The following is a 23,941-nucleotide window of genomic DNA, read 5'->3' as shown; positions in this document are numbered from 1 at the left end:
GAACCAAGCAGAAAATGAGGAGAACAGTTTAGGCAATGATAAGATTACTGAGAAAAATAACTTAGAAAGATTTAGAACTCTGATCAATGCAGTGATGGACCATGAATCCAAAAGCCTGAACATGAAACATATACTCTTTTGCCAGAAATGTATGAACTTAAAATAAATATCATTTTTGGACATGGCTTCTTTGAGATTTTACCCTGAACCATGTGGACCTGCATTGAGGGATTTGTTTCAAAATACTAAAAAAATGAAATGTGTATTCTGAGCCCAGCTCATGAGTTCTATGGGATCCTTATTGGTGAAAGTCATAATAATAATATAGGCACAGTGCTCTTGCTTGCCTAAGTCTTCAACCCTAAATAGTACTGATATGACAGCCAGGGATATGGAATTCAGACCCAAATCTAAGCAGAGGAAGGTTCCAAAATATCAGCTAATCCATGGTAACATACTCTATAACTCGTTCTTGTCTGATTTCTATGGGAAAAAAAAAACCAAACCATGGGACTTTTGGGGAATCTTTGAAGAGATTCACTCCAGGCTGTCCCTATGTAAATAATTCTTTTGATTGTTAAACTACTTTTATAATCAATCTGAAACTCCCTACCTCTTTCTTCTGTATCAAATTATACCCCTGTTTTTTTGGGGGGGTCTTGAATATTCAATTGCAGGGGAAATTCTAGGAATAACAAATGGCATGGTCAACAGGATATCAAAGAAATGCAAAGGGGAGTAAGTATGATACTGGGAGATATCCTATAACCTCTAAGTGGGGTAGGAAGGCCCCTAAGCTGAATATATATGGGCTACCATGTATGTATGAAGTCACCTCAAAAACACCTATAGGCCTGGAGACCCTCCTAAGGGTTAACTGATGTAGAGTGGCTGCTCTTCAGGGCTTTCAGGGAAGCCACAAGAAGAATGTTGGAGGAGGAAAAGGAGAACAACAGAGAGTAGAAGAAATAAAGCAAGATAAGTATATGCAAAAAGTCACAGAACAAAAGGTAAATAGGAAGGAGAAGCATGTAAAACCACTGGCTTGCTGGTTAGCTTGACTGAAGGGAGTTAAGCAGGTAGACAAGAAGGTGATAAGGTGGATAAGTGTGAGGGAGGTATGAGATCCCAAACCTTAGGCTCCTGGGGAAGAGGAGGATAGTAAACTTGAAAAGAAGATAAAATATGCAGACATATGTTTATGAATTGGAAATACAAAAGTTTAGGGTTACTTTTGTTGTTGCAATTTTTGTTTCTGTCATTTGTATGTTTCTCATAGCTGCTAATGGGTCCAAAGATGACTTTGTTCCCCTTAAAGAGGCCACTGTGGGCCAAATTTTATAGCTATATGACCCTGAAATCTGTAAGTATTTTATGTAATTGGTGAAGATATGCATTTTAACTTAATTTGTGGATCTAAAGTCTAGGTTAGCAAGGAATTTTCAATGTTGCTAAATTGTTGGTCTGTTTTTATTTCTTGTATTGGTGTTTATATATCTCTCTGTATTTTGTTAGCTAATTTACATTTTTTAGAAAGATTTTATTCTTTTTTTTCTCACATTTCCAAACTGTGTTCAAGTTTTTCCTATCTACCCCCCACCCCCTAATGACTAATTTATTGTTTTATGGCTAGAGAAGAAGGACATTTCACTAACTCTAGAGAGACATGTTTTGGGGACTGATCCAGTGATAATTTCAAGGCTTACTTTTCAGAATTGGACTGATACGGCCTCATGAAAAGTCTTTCATGAACTGGAACACAGTCAAAAGGGAACTGAGTTTGATTGGAATATCTAGTTTTGTATCAGGCATCATACAAGTTAAAATTAAGCACGTAAATGTAGTTTTTTTGACTTGGGATATGTACCATGAAATTGGTAATCTTGCTATAAATTATGTGAATCTCCTATTCATTTTATCATAGATTTCTGTGTTTGAATCTCAAGAAATGTCTTGTTTCTTACCATAAAAGAGGAACTTATTTAAGGAAACAACTTGGAAATTCCTTGTTACTTGTGTGAATGATTTATCAGGATTTACTGTTATGAGTTTAGATCAATCTGTTAAAGTTTTTGTAATTGCTAAGAAACTTTTAATTTTTTTGTTGCCTCCATCTTTTAAGAAATAACTAAATTGTAACAAATAATTAGAAAAAATTATGGTTTGTAAGTAAATTTGTTAAAAAAGGTGATGAATTTAAATTAACTATATAATTGGAAATAAAGTTCCAATAAGTGATTGGATTTGGTTAACAACAAAAAGTGCTAAAATTATAATGGAAATGGTCAGTTGAATAAAAAGTCTGAAATATGGTTGAATAAGAAAAGGAAAATTGTGTAATTCTCTGTAATTAGTTTAGAATACTTTAAAAGAGAAAAAATAAAGGCTTGAGGGGAAATTACAGGTTTAGGTTTTTGAATCATAAAAATGAACAGATGATTTAAGCATGCTGAAAGGATATGAACAAGTTTGATTTTGTTTAAGTAGAAAGATTAGGTATGAAAATTATAGCTTGATTTGGAAGTCAACAGGGAAAAAATTACAGAGAGCTATGAGTTAATTGATAAGTTATGGATTTCTTCTGAGATTATGGAACCCAGACTTGAATTAAATTAAAACATGCTCATAAGTATGATAATTGGGGTAAGTTAAATCCCAGCATCAGAGTCCCACTTTCACAATCTTTGACAATAGATTGACTGGAAATAATATGAAATGTTTGGAATAAATAGCATTGTGTAAAATATAATACTACAATATTAAAATCATAACCCAAGATTTTGTGTAATACTATTTGAAACATAGATTCAGTTATAACTGAATTCTTTTTCATTAAATTTTAAGTATAACATGTCTCTCCTAATTTGATGTTTAAGATAAGTCAGAATTTATTATACTATTTAGCTTTAAGACAAATTGGGAAAATACATGGATTTGAAATTTGTTAACTTAGTGACCTTATGCAAATTACACCATCTCTAATTTTCCTTATTTTACTTTGTATTATTGTAAAGTGACTAACAAAATTCCTGGCATAGGACAAATACTATAAATGTCAACTATTATTATTATTTCCTTAATTAGGTATAATTGCTTCATATGTGATAATTTTATATAGGGATTTCTAAGTAAGGCAATTTGGAAATACATTCAATTGGACTGGAGTCACCTTATCAGCAATGGGTTTGTCTTAAGTTTCAAACACAAAATAAGTTTTTTTTTTTAATATTGGTAAACTTTTGAATCAGTTGTAGTGGGCAAATATTAATAACTTGAATATCTTTAGAGTATGAACTGAAAGAACCTAAAAAGATGGTGGAAAAAAATCATTTAAAGCCAGGTATGTCTTTTTTTAATGATATACCAAAATATATTTCTGTGTTTGGGCTGTTTGATCATATAAAACTGATATGCCAATTTAATTCAATCCAAACATTTATTAAGTCTCTAATTTTTTTAAAAGTAAAAAACATATGCTTCAAGAAAACCATATGCTTCAATCTGCACTTAAATTTCAGTTTTCTCTTGGAGAGCATTTTTCATCATAGCACCACAGATCCTTTGGAATTATATTGAATTGTGTTTTTTTGTTTTTGTTTTTTGGTTCATTTATTTTATATTATTACAATAATTTTGTTATGAGAAAACATAAACCCTCTCCCCCCCAAGAAGATGAGAAACCTCAAGAATATTGAGAGAGAGAGAGAGAGAAAAAATGTGCTTCAGTCTGTGTTCAGATTCCAATGGCTCTGTCTCTGGGGTGAGTTGCTTTCTTTATCATAAGTCCATCAGAGAAGTTGCTTCAATATTTTTCCTACAGCTGCAATCACTAATTGTATTTTCCTCCATACTATTCCTCCCTACTCTCATTTATTCTATTCTCTCTCTCTTTTCATCCTGTCCCTGTCCAAAAGTGTGTTGTATCTGAGTACCCTCTCCTACGATCTTCCCTCTCTTCTATCACCTATTTCCCTCTCCCCCCCCCCCATTCCCCCTTATTCTATCCCTTTCTTCTCATTTTCCTCTAGGATAAGATAGATTTCTATACTCTATTAAGTGTGTATCTTATTTTTCTCTCTGAGTCATTTCTGATGAGAACAAAGGTTCATTCGTCCCCCCTCAACTCCCCCCATTCCATTCCATTGAAAAAGCTTTTTCTTGACTCTTATGTGAAATATCTTAGATCCTTCTCCTTTTCCTTCCTCCCAGTATTTTCCTTTATCACTCATTGACTCCATCTTTTTACTATATTATGCCATTATATTCAGCTTCTTTCTGTGTCCTTTCTATATATGCCCCTTCTAACAACTCTTATAAATGAGTAAGTTCATATGAGTTATCAATATCTTCTTCCTATGCAGGAATACCAACAGTTCAATATCATTAAGTTCCTCATAGTTAGTCCTTCTCTTTCACCCCCTCTATGGTTCACCAGAGTCCTGTACTTGGAGATCAAACTTTCTGTTCAGCTCTGGTTGTTTCAGTAGGAAAGTTTGAAAGTCTCCTGTATCATGGAAAGTCCATCTTTTCCCCTGAAAGAGGATGTTCAGTTTTGCTGGGAGGTTTATTCTTGGTTGTAAACCAAGATCTTTTGCCTTCTGGAATATCATATTCCAATCCCTATGAACCCTTAATGTAGATGCTGCCAGATCCGGTGTAATCCTGACTATAGAACCATGGTAGTTGAATTGTTTGTTTCTGGCAGCTTTTAATATTTTCTCTTTGACTTGGGAGTTTTGGAATTTGGCTATAATATTCCCTGAAGTTTTTCTTTTGGGATCTCTTTCATTTTTTTTTTTTTTTTAGGTTTTTGTAAGGTAAATGGGGTTAAGTGGCTTGCCCAAGGCCACAGAGCTAGGTAATTATTAAGTGTCTGAGGCTAGATTAGATCTCAGGTACACCTGACTCCAGGGCTGGTGCTCTATCTCCTGTGCCACCTAGGCACCTCCTTGGGATCTCTTTCAGAAGGTGACTGGTGAATTCCCTCAATTTCCATTTTACCCTCTGCTTCTAGAATCTCAGAGAAATACTGCTGTATTATTTCTTGAAAAATGGAGTCTAGACTCTTTTCCTGGTCGTGACTTCCAGGTAGCCCAATCATATTTTAAATTATTTCTTCTTGATCTGTTTTCAAGGTCGATTGTTTTTCCAATGGGATATTACACATTTTCTTCTAATTTTTGACTTTTTTTTTTTTTAGGTTTTTGCAAGGCAAATGGGGTTAAGTGGTTTGCCCAATGCCACACAGCTAGGTAATTACTAAGTGTCTGAGGCCGGATTTGAACCCAGGTAACTCCTGACTCCAAGGCTGGTGCTTTATCCACTGCACCACCTAGCCGCCCCAATTTTTGACTTTCTTAGAAGAGTTTTATTTCTTCTTGATTTCTCATGAAGTCATCAGCTTCCTTTACTTTCATTATGCATTTGAAGGAGTTATTTTCTTCGGAGAGCTGTTTTATCTCCTTTTCCAGCTGACCAATTCTGCTTTTTAAGGCATTCTTCTCCTCATTTGCCTTTTGTTTTGATTTTTCCATCTGGCCTAAACTGGTTTTTAGCATATTATTTTCTTCAGTATTTTTTTTTTGTATTTCCTTCACCAAGCTGCTTTTTTGGTTTTCATGATTTATCTGCATCACTCTCATTTCTCCTCCCAATTTTTCCTCCACCTCCCTTAATTGCTTTTCAAAGTCTGTTTTTGAACTCGTCCATAGCCTGAGCCCATTTTCTATTTCTCTTGGAGGTTTTGTATACAGAAACCTTGATTTTTGTCATCATATGAGTATGTGTTTTGATATTCTTTGGGACCAAAGTAATTTTCTATGGTCAGATTCTTCTTTTTCTGTTGTTTGTTCATTTCTCAGCCTGAGCCTAATTTAAAGCACTTTTATGGCTTTGGGGTTTTTTTTTTGGACACCCCACTGGGACTTTTATTCCTTCAAGGTCTTATGTTCTCTTGCCTGTGCTTTGATATGTAGATGACCACAGGTGCTCCCTTCTGCCCTGGAGCTGTGAAGAGGTTCTCTGCTATCTTGGTATGGAAGTCCAAACTGCAACCTGGATCTGAGTGTGGGCAAACAGCTGAATCCCGCCCCAGGGAGAGAAGAGATTTCTGCAGTCTCCCCTGATCTCCTTACTGTCTGTGGGCTGTGCTCTGGAGGTGCAAGCTGGTTTCCCTGATTCCTGCTGGAGGTTCTTGCCACAGGGCTGTTCTGAGGCTGGCACTCTTCATTCCACACTCATTCTGATGCAGCAGAGTTCTTTCACCATCCCTTCAAGCTGTTCCTGGTGATCCTTGGGCTGGGCTGGGCTACACAGCATTGTGGCCCAGGCTTTTTTCCAATCCTAGGATCCGGTGAAACACACCTTTCCTGTGGAACTTCTAAGTTAACTTGAACTAAGGAATTGTACCACTCTGCCCCTCTAAATTTTGACTAGAGTCTCAATTTGATGGCTTTTGGAGTTTTCGGGGGAAGGAGTTTCCAGTAAATGCTGCCTTCACACTGCCATATTGGCTCCACCCAGGTATGTTATTTTATTTATCCTGCTAACACTGTTTTATATAGTATTTTATAATTTTTATTTAGGAAATTATATATTTCCGTCTTTGCCTGAAGTTAAGAAGTTATATCTACAGTTATTTGAATATCATTATGAAAGTGTAAGTTATTCAAAGTTATTATCAAAATGTTGAAACCTAAAACTGATAATTAATTACTGTGTGTGGAAAGGGGAAGGGGGTGTCAAGGAGTACACAGTCCAGAGTAGAGTAGATGGAATGGGCAGACAAAAGTGAAAGGGTCAGTTCTTTCTCAGGGGTCCCTGTCAATTCCCCTTAGTTCATGAACTTTCCATGTTCCTGGAAGCCATTTGTGTGGGCAAGGCCATCAGCCCTGGGAAATAAACTAGTTTAGGTTATGTAATTCCTACCTAAACAATGAACTTGACTTACTAGGAATTTATTTTGTTTATTCTGAATATAGAAATGCTGTCTAATGATTGGTCTTTATAACCTGAAAAAATTTAAACTTGAGAAGAAAAGAAAAAAGTGAAGAATGTTAAGTGAAATCTCATATACATGTTTGAGTTCTGTTAAAATTTTATTGCTTATTGCAACTCCTTGAGAGAAAAAAATAACTATATCCAACCCTTAGCTATGATTGGTGAAATTTGATACATTTGGTATAAAAACTCTTAGGACTATAACTATAACTAATTTTGTTTTGAGGTTTGAATTCAGGTATATTTGTCTTATGGATCATTAAGGCAACAATTCACCATTTGAGAGAAATACCACAAACTACTCAGAATGAATGTGGTCCTAACTGTTATAGGTACAATTCTATATCTGGGAAAAGACAAGATGATGACCTAGATTAAAATAGAATTTTTTCTGGTTCGGATTCCTTTGTGTGTTCTTTGAACAGGAATGTTTTCTGCCTGACTTCCTGAGTCTGACTATGGTGTATAATTGTTACTGCATGGTTGGTTGTCACCTATGATGCTGTTTTATCTTGTTATAATCATGTCCATTATTTTTTACCTTTATAGCAGATTTCTACAATATGAGCAAGTAGTTAATAGAACAAGAAGAATGGGTACATGCACAAAATGTCCTTATACCATGCAGTGCTCCTCTATGTGTTGGAAAAAGAGCACTATCCAGGTTGGAGAAATGCCATGAGATAAAAGCGAGAAACACTAATCAAATCACTGACTGATTCTGATCTTTGCCATGGTCCTGGAGTAATATTGAATCATGTATCCTTCTTTGTCTTGCTCCTATCCTATTTTGCTTTTGCTGTGGTGAGGGATTATGGACAATTATGTAAAAATTCAGTTGTCCAGAGTAGTTCATCAGTATTGTACATTAATTTCATGATGGTGCTCTTGAGATTTCCCAGTCACCAATGGAGTGAAACAAGGATGCGTCCTTGCTTCTATACTCCTTAGCACGATATTTTCAGCCGTATTATCAAATGCCTTTACTGAGGATGAATATGGCCTCAAGATCAGCTTCCGTACTGATAGCAAATTCTTCAACTTGAAAAGGCTACAAGCCAAGACCAAAGTGGAGGGAGTGTTGGTGCATGATCTTCTGTTTGCAGTTGATTGTGTGCTCAATGCAGCCTCTGAAGTTGAGATGTAACAAAGTATGAATTTATTCTCTACTGCTTGTGCTAATTTTGTCTAACAATTAACACCAAGAAAACACAGGTGCCCCATCAGTCAGCATCACACCATCCATATATGAAACCACTGAATACAGCAAATGAAGAGTTTTGAGTACTGTGGACAAGTTCATTTCCCTTGGCAATTTCCTTTCCAAGGAGGTACACATTGATAATGAGGTTGACACTGGCATTGCCAGAACTAGTTCAGTATTTGGGAGACTCCGAAATAAAGTCTGGGAGAAAAGAGGTATTAGACTGACTACCAAACTGAAGGTCTACAGAGCCATTGTGCTGACCTCATTGCTATATGCCTGTGAAACCTGGGTAGTCTAACAGCACCATGTCAGGAAACTGAATTGCTTCCATTTATGTATTTTTTAATTTTTTATTATATTAATATTTTATTTGATTTTCAATTATATAAAATAGTAGTTTCTACCTATTGTATTTTGGTAAGGTTTTGAATTTTATACATTTTCCCCTATCCTCCCTTCCCTTCCCCTTCCACCCTCACAGAAGGCAGTCTGATAATCTTTACATTGTTTCCATACTATACATTGATCAAAATTGAATGTGTTGAGAGAAAAATCATATCCTTGAGGAAAAAATAAAATATTAGAGATAGCAAAATTATGTAGTACATAAGACAACTTTTCTTTTTAATTGAAGGTAATGATCTTTGGTCTTCATTTAAACTCCATAGTTCTTTTTGCTGGATATAGATGGTATTGTCCATTATAGATACCCTAAAATTTTTCTTGATTATTGCACTGATGGAATGAGCAAGTCTATTAAAGTTGATCATCACCCCCATGTTGCTGTTAGGGTATACAATGTTCTTCTGGTTCTACTCATTTCTCTCAGCATCAGTTCATGCAAGTTTTTCCAGGCTTCTCTGAAATCCCATCCCTCTGATTTCTAATAGAACAATAATGTTTCATAAGATACACATACCACAATTTGTTCAGCCATTCCCTAAATGATGGACTGAATTGCTTCCATTTAAATTATTTTAAAATGATTCTCAAGATCACCTGGCAGGGAAAGATACCAGACACTGGTCCTTTCTGGAACTAACTTACCTAGCATTTCAACATTCCAACAGAGTGCAACTATGATGAGTTGGAAACATTGTTAGAATGCCAGATGCATGCTTGCCAAAAAAACCCAAAACAAAACAAACAAACTGTTTTATGGAGAACTCACACAGGGCAAGCACTCACAAGGAGGGGTCAGAAGAAGCATTACTGAGACAACCTGAAGGTCTCATTGAAGAACTTTAGAAATGATTGTACAGCATGGGAGATACTGGCACAGGACCTCCCAGCATGGCATGCCCTCATCAGTGAGATGCTGCACTCTATGAGGAAGACAGAATTGAAGCAGCTCAAAGGAAATGTGACATTCATAAGTTTAGAGTACCCACTCCAGGTGTTCACATGAACTATTTGTGCTCAGTGTGTGGTAGAGTATTCCAAGTTCATATTGGGCTGATCAGCCACAGTAATTTGTGTCAGACACACTGTATAGTGATGTCATTTTGGTCTTCTTTGATAACAGAGGACAAAAACCAACCAATCCTTTGCAGTTTATGCTTATAAAAAAGACATCCCTCAGTCTACACTAAAAAGGTCCTAAAATCTCAGTAGTCTGTGGAAGATATCAGGAAAGATTGTATATACAGTTTACAGGAGTAGAATGTGGGGTCCCTACTGGTGTAAACAATAGTGATAATTATAAGGCATAGTGGCCAGTACATGGACTTCTACTCAAACAGAGCTGATATATCACCCAGTGCTAAGCAAAGAGAAATCCCAAAATATCATCCAATTCACACTCACATACTCAAGTTTCTCCTTTTTTTGGTTTGATTTCTATAATTATTGTGGAGCTTTTTGGCTGAATTTGTAGGAAATCAATTTGTTGTCTGCTCCTATAGCCCATTTTGATTAGTAAACTAATCAGTTTGGTTCTCCTGTCCTCTTTATGTGTTATCAAGTTAGTCTCTGGGTTGGGAGAACTTTGAATATCCCACCAAACCCTTCTTTCTGGACTCTTCTCACTGCCATGGTCCACCATCTACAGACTCAGACCTAGCATACTGTTATAATATAGCTTACTGAACATAGGTCTAAAGCTCAGTCATCTCAAGACCTTTCGGCCTCCAAATTTGGGAGTCCCTGGGTCCTTTGGGTTCCCCCCCCCTCTATTGCAAGAGATAGTTGAATGGGCATATATGTGTGGGAAAATGATTATAATTTAAAAATAAAAGTCAGTTAATTTATCTATTATTTTAACTTAATAATCTTCTAATTTGTGATTTGGTGAAGCCTGTAAAACATTTCCATGGTAACATCTCTTAAGGATTATGATGGGGAAAGAAAAGTATAAATTCAAACTATCCCCCTCTCTAACCTTCCCTAGCTGAGCTATTGATAATCAGACACTGCCTTACCCCATTGGTGCTTAAAGAGACCTTCATGCAGGTGCATTCTAGAATCAGCTCCAACCTGCTTGAGAAAGTTGATTGTTGCATTTTCAGAGAGAGCAATTATACTTAGAAACTGGCAAATACTTTTTCAATTATTGTTTTATTGCCATTCTAGACCTAAGAAAGTGATGGAAAATGCCAATAATTCATATTATACTTAAAAGTGGGTCATGGGAAGGGGTCAGATGTATAAAAAATAGTTGGTGAACATTTACCAACATACCATTTTCTATGTCAGAATCCTAGAAATAAGCTTGGAAGATCAGGGTGAAGAGAGTAATTCCAGGGAATAAGATGGTTGTCAGATGTCCAGGAACTGCTGCCTTATTAGCTGGAAAGTAAAGAATATAGGAGCAAAGGTGAGTTCAACTTGGAAGTCTGCCCTCATTCACTCCTTCTTATCATACCTGGAAGATTACTCAAATGCAGATTAGGAAACCTCCTCTGTCCTAGTGTGGATTATGTATGATCTTAGCAGCTTCTTGAGCACAGATCATGTCCCCAAGTATGCTCAAAAGAGGGAGAGTAAGGTGGGAGGGGTGAACAATTGGACATGCTGGGACAAGCTCCCTGTAAGCCCCATGGATGAAGTCCAGAGAGGGATGAAGAGGAGAAGAGAGATTTCTTACAAGGGCCTTGTAGCAAATTCATTGCTTTCTCTCTTTGAAACAGAAATAAATACTTTCTTTTCTTAGAGCTGGGCTTTAGAGAACCCTTAAGCTCAACCTAGCTCAGTCCAGTCCTTGCAATCAGTTTCATTAAAGCTTTAGGAATGACCAGAACCAACAAGGTAGGTCCATGCCCTTTACACTATCTTCTAAGTCCCAATCCTCCAGTTCTGTCCCAGTCCATTCTGCCTTGCTCATTTGACAGAAATGGGCATGTATTTCTATTCCTGAAAATAGACAGTAGCCAATCACTATAAATCCTCCTCTATACCCACAATGAAAGGGTCATGAAAGATGTGAAGTCCATGAGAATACTAGAATCTAAGGTATAGATTCAGAACTAGAAGGGACTTTACAAATGATCTAATCCAACTCTCTTATTTTGATGAGGAAATAGAGATCCATGGATTTTTAAAAATTATTTTTAAATTTTTTTTTGCAAGGCAATGGGGTTAAGTGGCTTGCCCAAGGCCACACAGCTAGGCAATTAAGTGTCTGAGGCTGGATTTGAACTCAGGTACTCCTGATTCCAGGGCCAGTGCTCTATCCATTGTACCATCTAGCTACCCCATGTTCTACCTAGCCACCCCTGCACCACCTAACTGCTCTGTGACCCATGGAAATGAGGCAGTAACTTGCTCAATGTCATACAAGTGGTAAGTAGACAAGATTTGAACCCAGGTCCTTTGACTCCTAAGTTTCCTTTAGACTGCACTGCTTCTTGACCATCCAGGTTATGTACTTCACCACATGACATTCATTTTATCTAAAGGACCACAAAAAAGTTGGATTTGGAAAAGACCTCCAGGACCATAGAGTCTAACCCCTTTCTAAGAATTCTTCCAGCACCATCCTGTAAGAGTGATTTATTATCCATATTTAAGACCTGGAGTATGGGGGAACCATTTACCTCCTGAGGAAGTCCATTTGATTGGAAAATATGACTAAATACTGCCTCGGGTCTTTGCCCTTTTAAACTGGATTATACCCATGCCTTCTAGACAGAGAAAGTCTGTGTTTTTCTAAAGTGATCCCTAAGAATGGCTAATGTTCAGTCTCCTTCATTTATTCATATTCAAGTTTATAAGAGCATCTTCATGGAGCAGTATCACTGGTTGAGTTTCAGGAGTAACTGGTTCTGACAAAAGGCTCTGAAACTAGCAGAAGCTCCCAATTTCTCAGTCCCTAAATACCATATTTATTGGGACCCTAGTCCAGGGTGTTGTAGTTCTAAGACCACTGATTTTGGGGCTCAGAGGTCCTAGATTTCAATCCTGACTTTTCTGCTTACCACTTCCTACTTTCTACTTGTGTCCTTGAACAAATACATTTTTTTCCTTCCCAGGGCATTGGTGGAAATGGAAGACTTAGAAAGGACCCAATGACTATCCAGTTCAAAGGCTCTCTAATTCAACTACTGGATACATAGCTAGTAACTATCAGGAATAGAAATTTGGACCCAATTTACTTTGATCAAAGACAAGCATTGTAGCAAATGCCAATCCCACTATTATGAGCTCCAATCTGATTTCTCCAGAATCCAACCTGAACTCTACCTTGTGCGAGATTTCAACTCACCTTCTAGGTAGGCGCAGTTAAACCGGCTCTTAGATGTTTTTTTGCTTTTTAGTTCAACATTGTTTAAGCCTTCAGAATCTGAGAACATAGAGACATCGAACACCTCATATGGGGGGATAAGCACCTCCTTTTCTCTAGGAAAGACTGATAAATGTTCAATTGCAGCCCCTTCACAGGTGTACACCTTGTAGAGGGTCCCTGATTTCTTTGTGAATTTTCGGGCCACAATTTGGTTCAGAGAGGTTGAAGCAAATTGACCAAAGCGCATCTCCCCTGTCCCATCAGGCTGCTGCTTCACAGAAATGCCCCTGTAAACATTTTTGCAGGATCCTTTCAGCATTTGAACAGCTCTGGTCAGATAGAAGTGGAGAGCTTTGAAATGGAAGTTGTTCATATAAGCATCCAGAGACTCACAACATTCTCTTACTGCTCTATTAAAAGTTGGGTAAATCTTATTTGTTTCCGTTGTGTAGGCAATGACAGCAACTTCAAATAACATATCCATTTTTTTGTTGTTGGGAGTTATACCATTCCATTTAATTTCCGCATTTTCCCAAACTTTGCTGAAATTTAAATTTATTGCCCTCTCTTGAACTAAGAGCTTTTTTGCCTTCATCTCCATGGTTTCTTCACAGCCCACATATTGGTCATCAAAAGCATTATCTTCAAGGCTAATGACATATTCTGGCAATTCTATTTTTTCCTAAGAAAGTAAAAGGAAATATCAATGGCATCCAGAATGTCATCATTCTACATATTTTTAACATTTCAGCAACACCAATGGCTGATGGAGAATATAATTAAAGACATGGCTTACCTGGTGATGAAAGTGAAAATGGACCTAAAAGGTCATATATATAGATATAGATATATTTATATATATCTATCTATCTCTATCTCTATCTATCTATCTATCTATCTATCTATCTATATCTTGATATCAGGTTTCTCTATTTTGTCTTGATATTGGGTTTCCCTATTTTATCCAGGCTGAAAATGAGATGGAAACTGCTCCCACTGCTGAATGGCACTGCAGCTCATAATTCCAGAGTTCAAGTGATTCATTAATCTCAGTTTCCTCAGTAGCAAGGATTATAGACTTGCTCCACCATATCTAGCTTCTCATGGTCTTTGGAAAAATATTGGAAGAATATGAAAAGAGGCTGATGAAAGGATTGGATCCACCAGAGGAAACTGCTCTGAAGCTGTCAGTAGACAGATGCCAAAAACTTTTGTTAATCTTTTGCAACGTTTTTGTTAATATATGGGTCACCTGTTAAGTATGAAGTCCCCATATTCTTTGATATTCAAAGATTTTATAGAGGATTTGGTGGTTATTGTTGCATATTTGCTAAGAATTATCTTGCTTTTACTTAACCTCTGAAGACCCTCACCCATATATATATATATATATATGTATATATATACATATATATCATTGAAGAGATTTAGAAATTAAAGGGTAAGGAATGAAAAATTTTCTAAAAACAGCAAAGTCAGGGGCAGCTAGGTGGTGTAATGGATAGAGCACCAGCCCTGGAGTCAGGAATACCTGAGTTCAAATTTTGCCTCAGACACTTAATAATTACCTAGCTGTGTGGCCTGGGCAAGCCACTTAACCCCATTGCCTTACAAAAAAACCCAAAACAACAACAAAGTCCTTTGGACTGATGATCTGACTATTGTGAAAAGAATCCTTCAAATATTGTCAACTTCCTTATAAATTAACCATTGCTGGCTTATGCATGACCAGGTAAAAATTATTTTATTCTCATCAAAGATGCCAACCTGGAAAGTTTGAGAGCTATCCTAAGGGAGAGCCATCAGAGACCAAATGCATGTCAATTTGGCTGAGAATGAGGCTCATTACTATCTATGAGCTTCAATTCTTGACTTTGAAGTGAGCTCTCACTGAAAAGTTCAAAGACTCTATATATGGAACAAAACTCCATGTGTGGACCCAAAATCCACTGACTCATAGTTTGATTAGTGCCATATTAAATACTATTTTCCAGAAACAGGCAGCACCACTAATCAATATGACTTCAGTATGTGCCATAGGTTAGGAAAACTAATGTGGATGTGAGTGACTTGTTTCCCATGGTCAAATAATAATAAAGCTATAGTGATATTGAAAGGTGGGAGAGACATGTATATGGGATATCCAAACAATTGAACCTGGAATGTGGTTGAGAACTTGGGACTTCCATGGGATGAGTTGCTAATCTTGTTTCATTGAACAAATCTTTCTTACTTTAGTTGTCTGTGGGTAACTGTCAGCAAGAACAGATGATGGATGGAGGCATACTAGCTTAAAAGCAGGTTAATGACACTAAGAGACTTCTAATAGGCAGAATCTTACTAAGAAAATGACAGAAATTGGAGCTATGCAATGAAGTGCTTGACTTGCTTGACTTGCTTATGCTTCATTCTATGCATGGAACTGCAGGAAGCAGTTAGTACTATTCAGAATACACCACTCTATGACCATGAGAGCTCTGTGGAAATATGGTTCAAGAAAGAATCCTAGAACTGGTAGGAAACAGATTTGGCTGGTCCAAGATAACTTTGGATATCTCTAAGGAGTGTAATACTTATGCTCTATATGTGTAAAAAAACACTTCTAATTCATATTTAATATTTGAAGAATACAAACACCAACAAATATTTATAATTTGCACTGGTTTTTTTTAAACCTCTGGAAGCATAGTCTGAGTCTAATAAGCCATATATCTGGGGTAACTGACACTTCACCAGATACAAATAAGCATTATCCAACCAGGAACATATAGAAGGTTTTATATATATATATATATATATATATATATATATATATATATAACATATAGAATGGCTACTTTGTGTTGGGAAAGAGGTATTTTTGAGGGGTTGGGGGGCCTTTAATGCAGTGAATTTCTCATCACTGTATTTCTTTAGGATACAGACCTAGTAGTATTATTGGTTGGTGAAAGGGTATGTATGTTTTTTATAGTCTTTTGGGCATAGTTCCAAATTGTTTTCCAGAAGGGTTGAACCTATATATAACTTCACTAGTCTTTTAACTTTCCCACATCCCTTCCAACATTTGTCATTTTCTTTTTTGGTCATATTAGCCAATCTTGTAGGTGTCAGTTTTAATTTATATTTTCTAATGAATAGCGATTTAGAGTATTTTTATGATTGTAAACAGTTCTGATTACTTTGTCTGAAAACTGTCTTTTCATATCCTTTGACCATTTATGAATTGAGGAATGACTCATATTTCTATAAATTTGAATCTTTTCTACATGTTTGAGAAATAAATTCTTTATGAGAGAAATTCACTATAATTTTTTCACAGTAACGATTACAAACTATGTATTTTCCTATATTCTAGTTCTCCCCTGTTTATCCTACTCTTTCTCTCCTTTTACTCTGTTCATTTTCAAAAATGTTTTTCTTCTTTTTCCTTCCCCCAAATTTTCTTCCTTTCTATCAGTTCCCCCCCTTCTCTTATGCCCTTACTCTCCTACTTTCCTGAATGATAAGATAGATTTCATTTTTTTTAATGTAAGGCAATGGTATTAAGTGACTTGCCCAAGGTCATGCAGCTAAGCAATTATTAGGTGTCTGAGGTCAAATTTGAACTCAGGTCCTCCTGACTCCAGAGCCAGTGCTCTAGCCACTGTGCCACCTAGCTGCCCTAGATTTCTACACCCAACTGAAGGAATATATTATTTCCTCTTTGAGGCAATTCTGATAAGAGTAAGGTTCATGAACTTTCCGTCCCTTTTCCTCCATTTCCCTCTTCACTGTAAAATCTCTTTCAAGCCTGTTTTATGTCAGATAATTTAGTCCATTCTATTGCCCCCTTTCCTGTTCTCCCAGTTCATTCTTCTTTCTCATTCCTTAATTTTTTTTTTAGATTAGTATACCATCACATTTAACTCATACTTCTGCTTTCTGTCTATGTATACTCTTTCTAATTGCCTTAATAATGTGAAAGTTTTTAAAAGTTATTATCATTTTCCCATGTAGGAATATAAACAGTTTAATGAATGGCTTATGATATCTCCTTATTTATCTTTTTATGTTTCTTTTGTGTTTTATATTTTAAAGTCAATTTTTCTATTCACTTTTAGTCTCTTCATTAGGAAAGACTGAAAGTCCTCTTTTTCAGTTTTACTGGGTAAGTGATTCTTGGTTTCAATTCCAACTCTCATACTTTTAATGTAAAAACTTCTAAATCTTGTTTTATTCTGGATGTGGCTCCACAATATTGAATTATTTCTTTTTGATTGCTTGAAGTATTTTTCTCTTTGACCTAGGTGGTCTGAAATTTCGTGATAATATTTTTGAGAGTTTTCATTTTGGGATCTCTTTCTGGAGGTGATTTGTGGTTCTTTTCATATTCTATTTTACCTTCTGTTCTAGAATATCAGGGCAGTTTTCTTGTATAATTTCTTTTTTATTTTTTAAAGATTTTATTTATTTTAAATTTTACAATTTTTCCCTTGATCTTACTTCCCTCCCCCACCCCCCACAGAAGGCAATTTATCAGTCTTTACATTGTTTCCATGGTATACATTGATCCAAATTGAATGTGATGAAAGAGAAATCATATCCTTAAGGAAGAAACATAAAGTATAAGAGATAGCAAGATCAGACAATAAGATGTCAGTTTTTTTTAAAAGGTAATAGTCTTTGGTCTTTGTTCAAACTCCACAGTTCTTTTTCTGGATACAGATAATATCCTCTATTGCAGAGAGCCCTAAATTGTCCCTGATTGTTGCACTGATGGAATGAGCGAGTCCATCAAGGTTGATCATTGCCCCCATGTTGCTGTTAGGGTGTATAGTGTTTTTCTGGTTCTCCTCATCTCACTCAGCATTCTTGGATATTTCTTAAAAGATGATGTCTAGACTCTTTTTTTTAAACTTTAACTTTCAAGCAGTTCAATAATTCTTAAATTATGTCTCCTGGATCTATTGTCTAGGTCTCCTCAACCTATTTTCCAGTAATTTTTCTAATGAGATATTTAATTTTTCTCTTATTTTTTTCATTCTTTTGATTTTATTTGATTGTTTATTGATGTCTCATGAGGTCATTTGTTTCTACTTGTCCAATTCTAACTTTTAAGGGAATATTTTTCTATAGTGAGCTTTTTTTAACCTTCTTGACCAATTCTGCTTTTTAAGTTCTTCTTTTCAGTGAGCTTTTGCATCTCCTTTTCCATTTGACCAATTCTGCTTTTCAAGGAATTTTTCTCTTTATTAGGTTTTTTGACTCTTTTACCATTTGGCCTATTCTATTTTTTGTGTTATTTTTTTTTATTTTTAAATTTTTTTAGTTTTTTTGCTAGGCAGTGGGGTTAAGTGGCTTGCCCAAGGCCACAGAGCTAGGTAATTATTAAGTGTCTGAGACTGGATTTGAACCCAGGTACTCCTGACTCCAGGGCTGGTGCTTTATCCACTGTGCCACCTAGCCACCCCCCAGTGTTATTTTCTTTAGTATTTTTTATATCTCCTTTACCAAGGTGTTGACTGTTTTTTTCATGATTTTTCTTGCATCACTGTTATTTTTCTTCCCAATTTTTCCTTTCTCTTCCCAATTTTTTCTCTCTGTGTCTTATTTGATTTTTCAAAATCCTTTCTGAGCTCTTCCATGGCCTGAAACAAATTCATATTTTTCTTTGAGGCTTTGGATGTAGGAGATTTTACTTTGCTTTCTTCTGAGTTTATTTTGTTCTTCTTTGTCATTATAGTAACTTTCTACAGTTAGAATATATTTCTGTTGCTAGCTCATTTTCCAGTCCATATCTTGACTTTTAACTCAATGCTAAAGTGAGACTTTGTTTCTTGAGTGGAGAAAGTACTGTTCCAACTTTCAAGTTTTTTTCTTTTTCTTTTGTTTTTTTTGGTGCAGCTGTTTTCAGAGGTAATTCTGGGGACCTACAAATTAAGGAATTGTATGCTTTCTGCTCTTCTGTACTATGCACTGGTTTGTGAATAACCCCACACATGCTTTTTGACTCTGGAATTGTAAACAGGGTCTCTGATTCTCTGTTACTATAAGCTCTATCATGGTAACATTCCACTGCACACTGGCACTAATACCCATGACTGTGCCCCAGATCCAAGCAACAGAGTTCTGCCACTGGTGCCAGCAATGGTACCCCTATAAAATTCCTTCTGACTTGTTGTCTGATCCCCTTATTGCCTGTGAGATGATAAGTGTGGAAACTACCATTACTGCCACTGATTCAGTCACCCCTGAGGTCTTCTCCTAGTTTGCCTAGGGGCTGTTCTGTGCTGGCATGGCTGACACTGGACTTCATTCCATTCTCACCCTGGTACAATGTTACCTTTTCTGATGACCTTCTAAGTTGTCTTGGTCTGACAAATTGTTTCACTCCACCTTTTTGGTGGGTTCTGCCACTCTAGAATTTTAGAATCATTATTTAAAGGTATTTGGAGACATGTGGGGGAGAGCTCAGGTGAATCTCTTCTTTTTCTCTGCCATCTTGACTCAGCCTCTGTGGATTATTCTTTCCATTACTAATCACATTACCTTGGTGGACACCTTTGACAACACATTCTTGACATTGAAACCAACATTATTCCTAAGTAGAGGCTCACACAAAGCTCCATGGTGCATTTCTATAGGCTTTACTTCAAATGAAACATTGATTAGGGTGAAGGTGACTATCAAGCTTGGTTTTAGAATACCCGTCTCCACTTGGCCAACATGTACAGAACCAATACCACCAATCTCGTAGACATCTTAGAGGGGGGGGTAGATGCAAGGATTTGTTAGTTGGATGAGTTGGGGGTAGGATGTAATCCAAGATTTCAATTAGGGTAGTTCTATTAACATTGTCATACTTACAAATGACATTCCATTCTTTGTATTAGAACTTGACTCCAGTATGTTGTCACCATTCAACCTGAAACTGGTACAAAAGCTACTATACTGTGTCAGAGTTATAACCAGTTTTCTTAATGTGGATACTGATTTCCCTATTTCCTCATATCTCTTCTGGCCAAAGGGAGACTCAGTGGAATCCATTTTGTTCACACCAATAATCAGTTATTTCATACCTAATATGTGAGAGGGTAGCTAGGTGGTGCAGTGGATAGAGCACTAGCCTTGGAGACAGGAGGATAAAAATTCAGATCCAGCTCAGACACTTGACCCTTGCTAACTGTGTGACCTTGGGCAAGTCACTTAACCTTCATTGCCTCACATCCAGGGTCATCTCCATTTATTCTGATTCATATCTGGCCACTGGACCTAGATGACTCTGAAGGAGAAAGCGAGACTGATGACTTAGCACAGCACCCCCTCACTCAAATCCAGTTCATTTGCTGGTTGTGGCATTACTTCCCCTAATGTCATTATCTTCTTTGAGAACAAAGGACAAACATCACCACCTACTGTGCAGGTCAGAAAGGCATGCTCACAAGTTAGCCTATTTGGTTTCAAATTCATCAAATTTACCACTATTAGCAGCAAAAATCATGACATCATAATCAGTGCTTGTGATCATGTTGTTGATAAAGTTTCTATGCCCTGGAGGATCAATAATGGTCATATAATGCTTACTGGTTTTAAATTTCCATAGGAAAATATCAATAGTGATACAATGCCCATTTTCATCTCTAGCTTATCCAAGAGTCAGGCATCTATCTTAGAAGGATTCCTTTCCTATCTCAGCAACCTTCTTGAACTTCCCAATGGTTTTCTTATCAATTCCATCACATTTGTGCATGATGTAGTCACTAATGGTGGACATTTCCAGTGAAAACAACAGCAATTAATCTTTTCCTTGTCTAATTTTGTAGAGGTTTATTGATGGTTTTCACATCTGTGCTGGTGTTAAGTCTAATGCAAAAAAAAGCATTCATTTCCCTTTAAGATAGAGGACCTAGGTTCAAGTCCCTTGGGCAAAAGTTGGAGGCCAATGGCACTGTCATCTGCTATGTTGTTAAAATCAAGAATAAATATTTTGTTGTTTTGTCCTTCATTCTTGAAGAAAACCATGACATCAATTGTGATGCTATAAAATGCACGTGAATTGGATTTGAGCGAACGGGTGCTGTGCAATGTCACCAGCCTCACTTTTTCCTTCAGAGCCATCTGGGGTCAGTGGCCAGATAGTAAAGTGTCAAGTATCTGAAGGTGGATTTGAACTCAGGTTCTGTTGACTACAGGGACAGTGCTCTATCCACTGTATGACCTAGCTGGTTCTATGGTCTAATGGTTAGCACTCTGAAGTCTGAATCCAGTGATTTGAGTTCAAATCCTGGTGGAATCTAGATACCCAGTTAACAAATATTCTAAGTGTCTTTGGTCTACTATATTTACTTTCCTCCTTGCTTCCTTCCTTCTTCCTTCCAATGAATCAAAGAAGTAATGACCATATAGTGTGTACTTCCTAAATGAGTCAGAACCAAGGATTTGACCAGATTAAGAAATTAGCTATCTCCTTTGCTTATCATAGACCTGAAAGAAAGAAGAAACACCTTTAGTTTTCTCAGCAGACATATTTTCCCTCAAGGGTGCTCTTACATGAATATGCCTGCCATTCTATTTGGTAAGTAAACCTCAATCATGGAGTATTATTTTTCATTGCTGTGAATCTTATCTTTTGTTTCATAATTAATAAAAATGGAAATTATTGGGGTTAATGAGCTTTCTGACTAGTAGAATAAATAAATCTTGGTCAGAAATCTTTTCAATCAGAATCCTGTATATTAATAAATTGTGCCTGAAATTTTAGCTAAGCTGCAAGTTATTTTTCTCCCACAGAAATCTCTTGCTCTCCTTAGCTCTCATTTGACAGTCAGGAAAAGGAGAATTCATTTTATTTTTAAAAGCCCTATCCCTTCCTTTTTTCTGAAAAAGAGATTTTGTGACTTCATTGATCTTCGTCAAAATGTCACTGAACAAATGTGACAGAGATATCTACTATGAAGTTCTATTTGTGGCCAAGGAGTTGATGACTGATGAAGCTCTTGACCAAATTCTTCTCCTTCTACTCCTATACATCCATCCTGTTTGTAATCACATCACAGCAGCTGCAAACTGCATCCATAATTTACAATTTTGCAACTTCTTTGATTCTTTTCAATTTAATTCAATGAACATTTTATTAAGCACTTCTATATGTTATTTGTTTGTAATCCTTTATACATGATCTCAACATTTAAAGAGAGTGGGCTCCTTAAGATCTGGGTGTATTTTTGCATTTCTTTGTATCTCCATTGTTTAGCATCATGCCTGATACATAATAGTCATTTTATAAATGCTTGTTGATTGTATTAATGATCATAACGCAAAGACAAAAGAATAATGAAATAGTTGCTTTTCTCGAGGGGCTTAATATTTACTAGGGAGAGGGTTATAGGCTATCTGATCACTTGAAACAAGATGGATTTAGATTAGAGAGCAAAAAAGAATTCAAAGCACTGAAAATGATTGAACTCAAGTAACCAAAGGATTTGTTTAGTGGGACTTTGATAAATGCTCAGGCCCCCAGAAATGTAGGCATCCATGTGGGGGATGCTAGGGACTCACTTCTGGGAGAGGACATCCTGTGATAGTCTGCTACAGCCAGGGAGGCAGCCTCTTTCTATTGACTTTGTAACCATAACTGTCTTTAAACCCCCAAGAGACAGGCAATATCTCCCTTTCTTTCTTTGTGAAGTAAAGGTCTTCTCATCCACAGCATAGGCACCTTATAGTAATTGGGAAAGGGTCTGAGGGCACCTTCCATTCTCCTCAGGTCACGTGACCCTATATTGGGATCAGCATTTTGACCTTCTTTTGTTTGTCCTTTTCAGTTTGAAATAGAGGGAATAAAATCCTGGACTTGAGACCTTGAGTTATGGGGACACTGGATTCCAGGAATCTAGTCTGGATGTCACCACCAGGTCAAAAGGGAAGTCCTGAAAAACCAGCATTCTAGGATAAATGTTTGGGACCTGGGGGAGAAATACAGAATTTGATGAGACTAATACTACTTAGGAACTGAGTTAAACTTTGTACACCTAATCCTCTCCCTTCCCAAGAGACCAAAGTGATGGTGGAGTTATGTTTATTCTTGCTCTACCTTTGAAGTAAATATACTTTTGTAAAAGTTAATCTGATGTTAAGTACTTAATTGAAGCTGGGGTTCTTGGACCCCTAAAATTGGGGGAACATAATCAGTGGGGTCTTGAGTTAATGGCAGGGTTGAGAGACTTCTTCCCCTAATTCCTTATTTTTTAGGTCTTTTTTTTTTTTTTGCAAGGCAAATGGGGTTAAGTGGTTTGTTTGCCCAAGGCCACACAGCTAGGAAATTATTAAGTGTCTGAGGCTGAATTTGAACTCAGGTACTCCTGACTCCAGGGCTGGTGCTCTATCCACTTCACCACCTAGCTGCACCCCACCCAATTCCTTTAAACACACCAAAGAACCTAGGGGGAAAGGGGAGGAAAGGTCACATACTCGACCTTCAGTCAAAGGGAGTTAAGAGCAGTCATTGTAACACTTGATTGGGACCCATTGCAGAGCCTTGACAGTTAGATGGTGTAATAGATAGAGTGCTGGCTCTGGAATCAGGAGGTCCTGAGACACTTTGCTATCTGTGTGACACTGGGCAAGTCACTTAATCCTATTTGTCTCAAGTTCCTCATCAATAAAGTGAACTGGAGAAGGAAGTGACAAATCACTTTAGTATCTTTGCCAAAAAACCCCAAATAGGATCATGAAGAGTTAGACATGACTAAATCAACATAACAACAACAAAATTGCAAGTCCAGACTGAGTCCTTCCACTGGTTTGTTGTATTATTATCCGATGATTCTCAGTGCTTTGAATTCTTCTTCCCTCTACCCTAAATCCTTGTTTCAGTTAATCATATTACCTGTGATTTTTTTCCTCTCCCTTTGAGAGAATCGACTTTCATTTTTTTTCTCTTCATCCTGATGCCTAGCATAGTGCCTGGTACATAGTAGGTGTTTAATAAATTCCTGTGATTTGCTTTATATCCATTGCCTTATCCTTAGAAT

The 23,941-nt window shown here is 36.8% G+C and overlaps 1 protein-coding gene across 4 annotated transcripts in view; it reads right to left on the bottom strand.

Annotated features, from left to right (window-relative positions):
* The window catches only part of LOC141508564 (ecto-ADP-ribosyltransferase 5-like), a 44,927-nt gene that overhangs the window by 754 nt on the left and 20,232 nt on the right, over positions 1-23,941 (bottom strand). The window contains exons 3-5 of one of the 4 annotated variants that reach the window (XM_074217307.1): positions 12,909-13,611; positions 10,886-10,993; positions 4,096-8,129 (exon numbers count right to left, since the gene is read on the bottom strand). In XM_074217307.1, the coding sequence (XP_074073408.1) occupies positions 10,905-10,993; positions 12,909-13,611 (792 nt within the window). In that variant the 3' untranslated portion in view covers positions 4,096-8,129; positions 10,886-10,904. The other 3 variants (XM_074217306.1, XM_074217304.1, XM_074217303.1) reach the window with 3 other exon arrangements.

Source organism: Macrotis lagotis, chromosome 1, assembly GCF_037893015.1.
Source record: "Macrotis lagotis isolate mMagLag1 chromosome 1, bilby.v1.9.chrom.fasta, whole genome shotgun sequence".
Classification (NCBI taxonomy): domain Eukaryota; kingdom Metazoa; phylum Chordata; class Mammalia; order Peramelemorphia; family Peramelidae; genus Macrotis; species Macrotis lagotis.
This window is presented reverse-complemented; position numbering and strand designations above follow the sequence as displayed.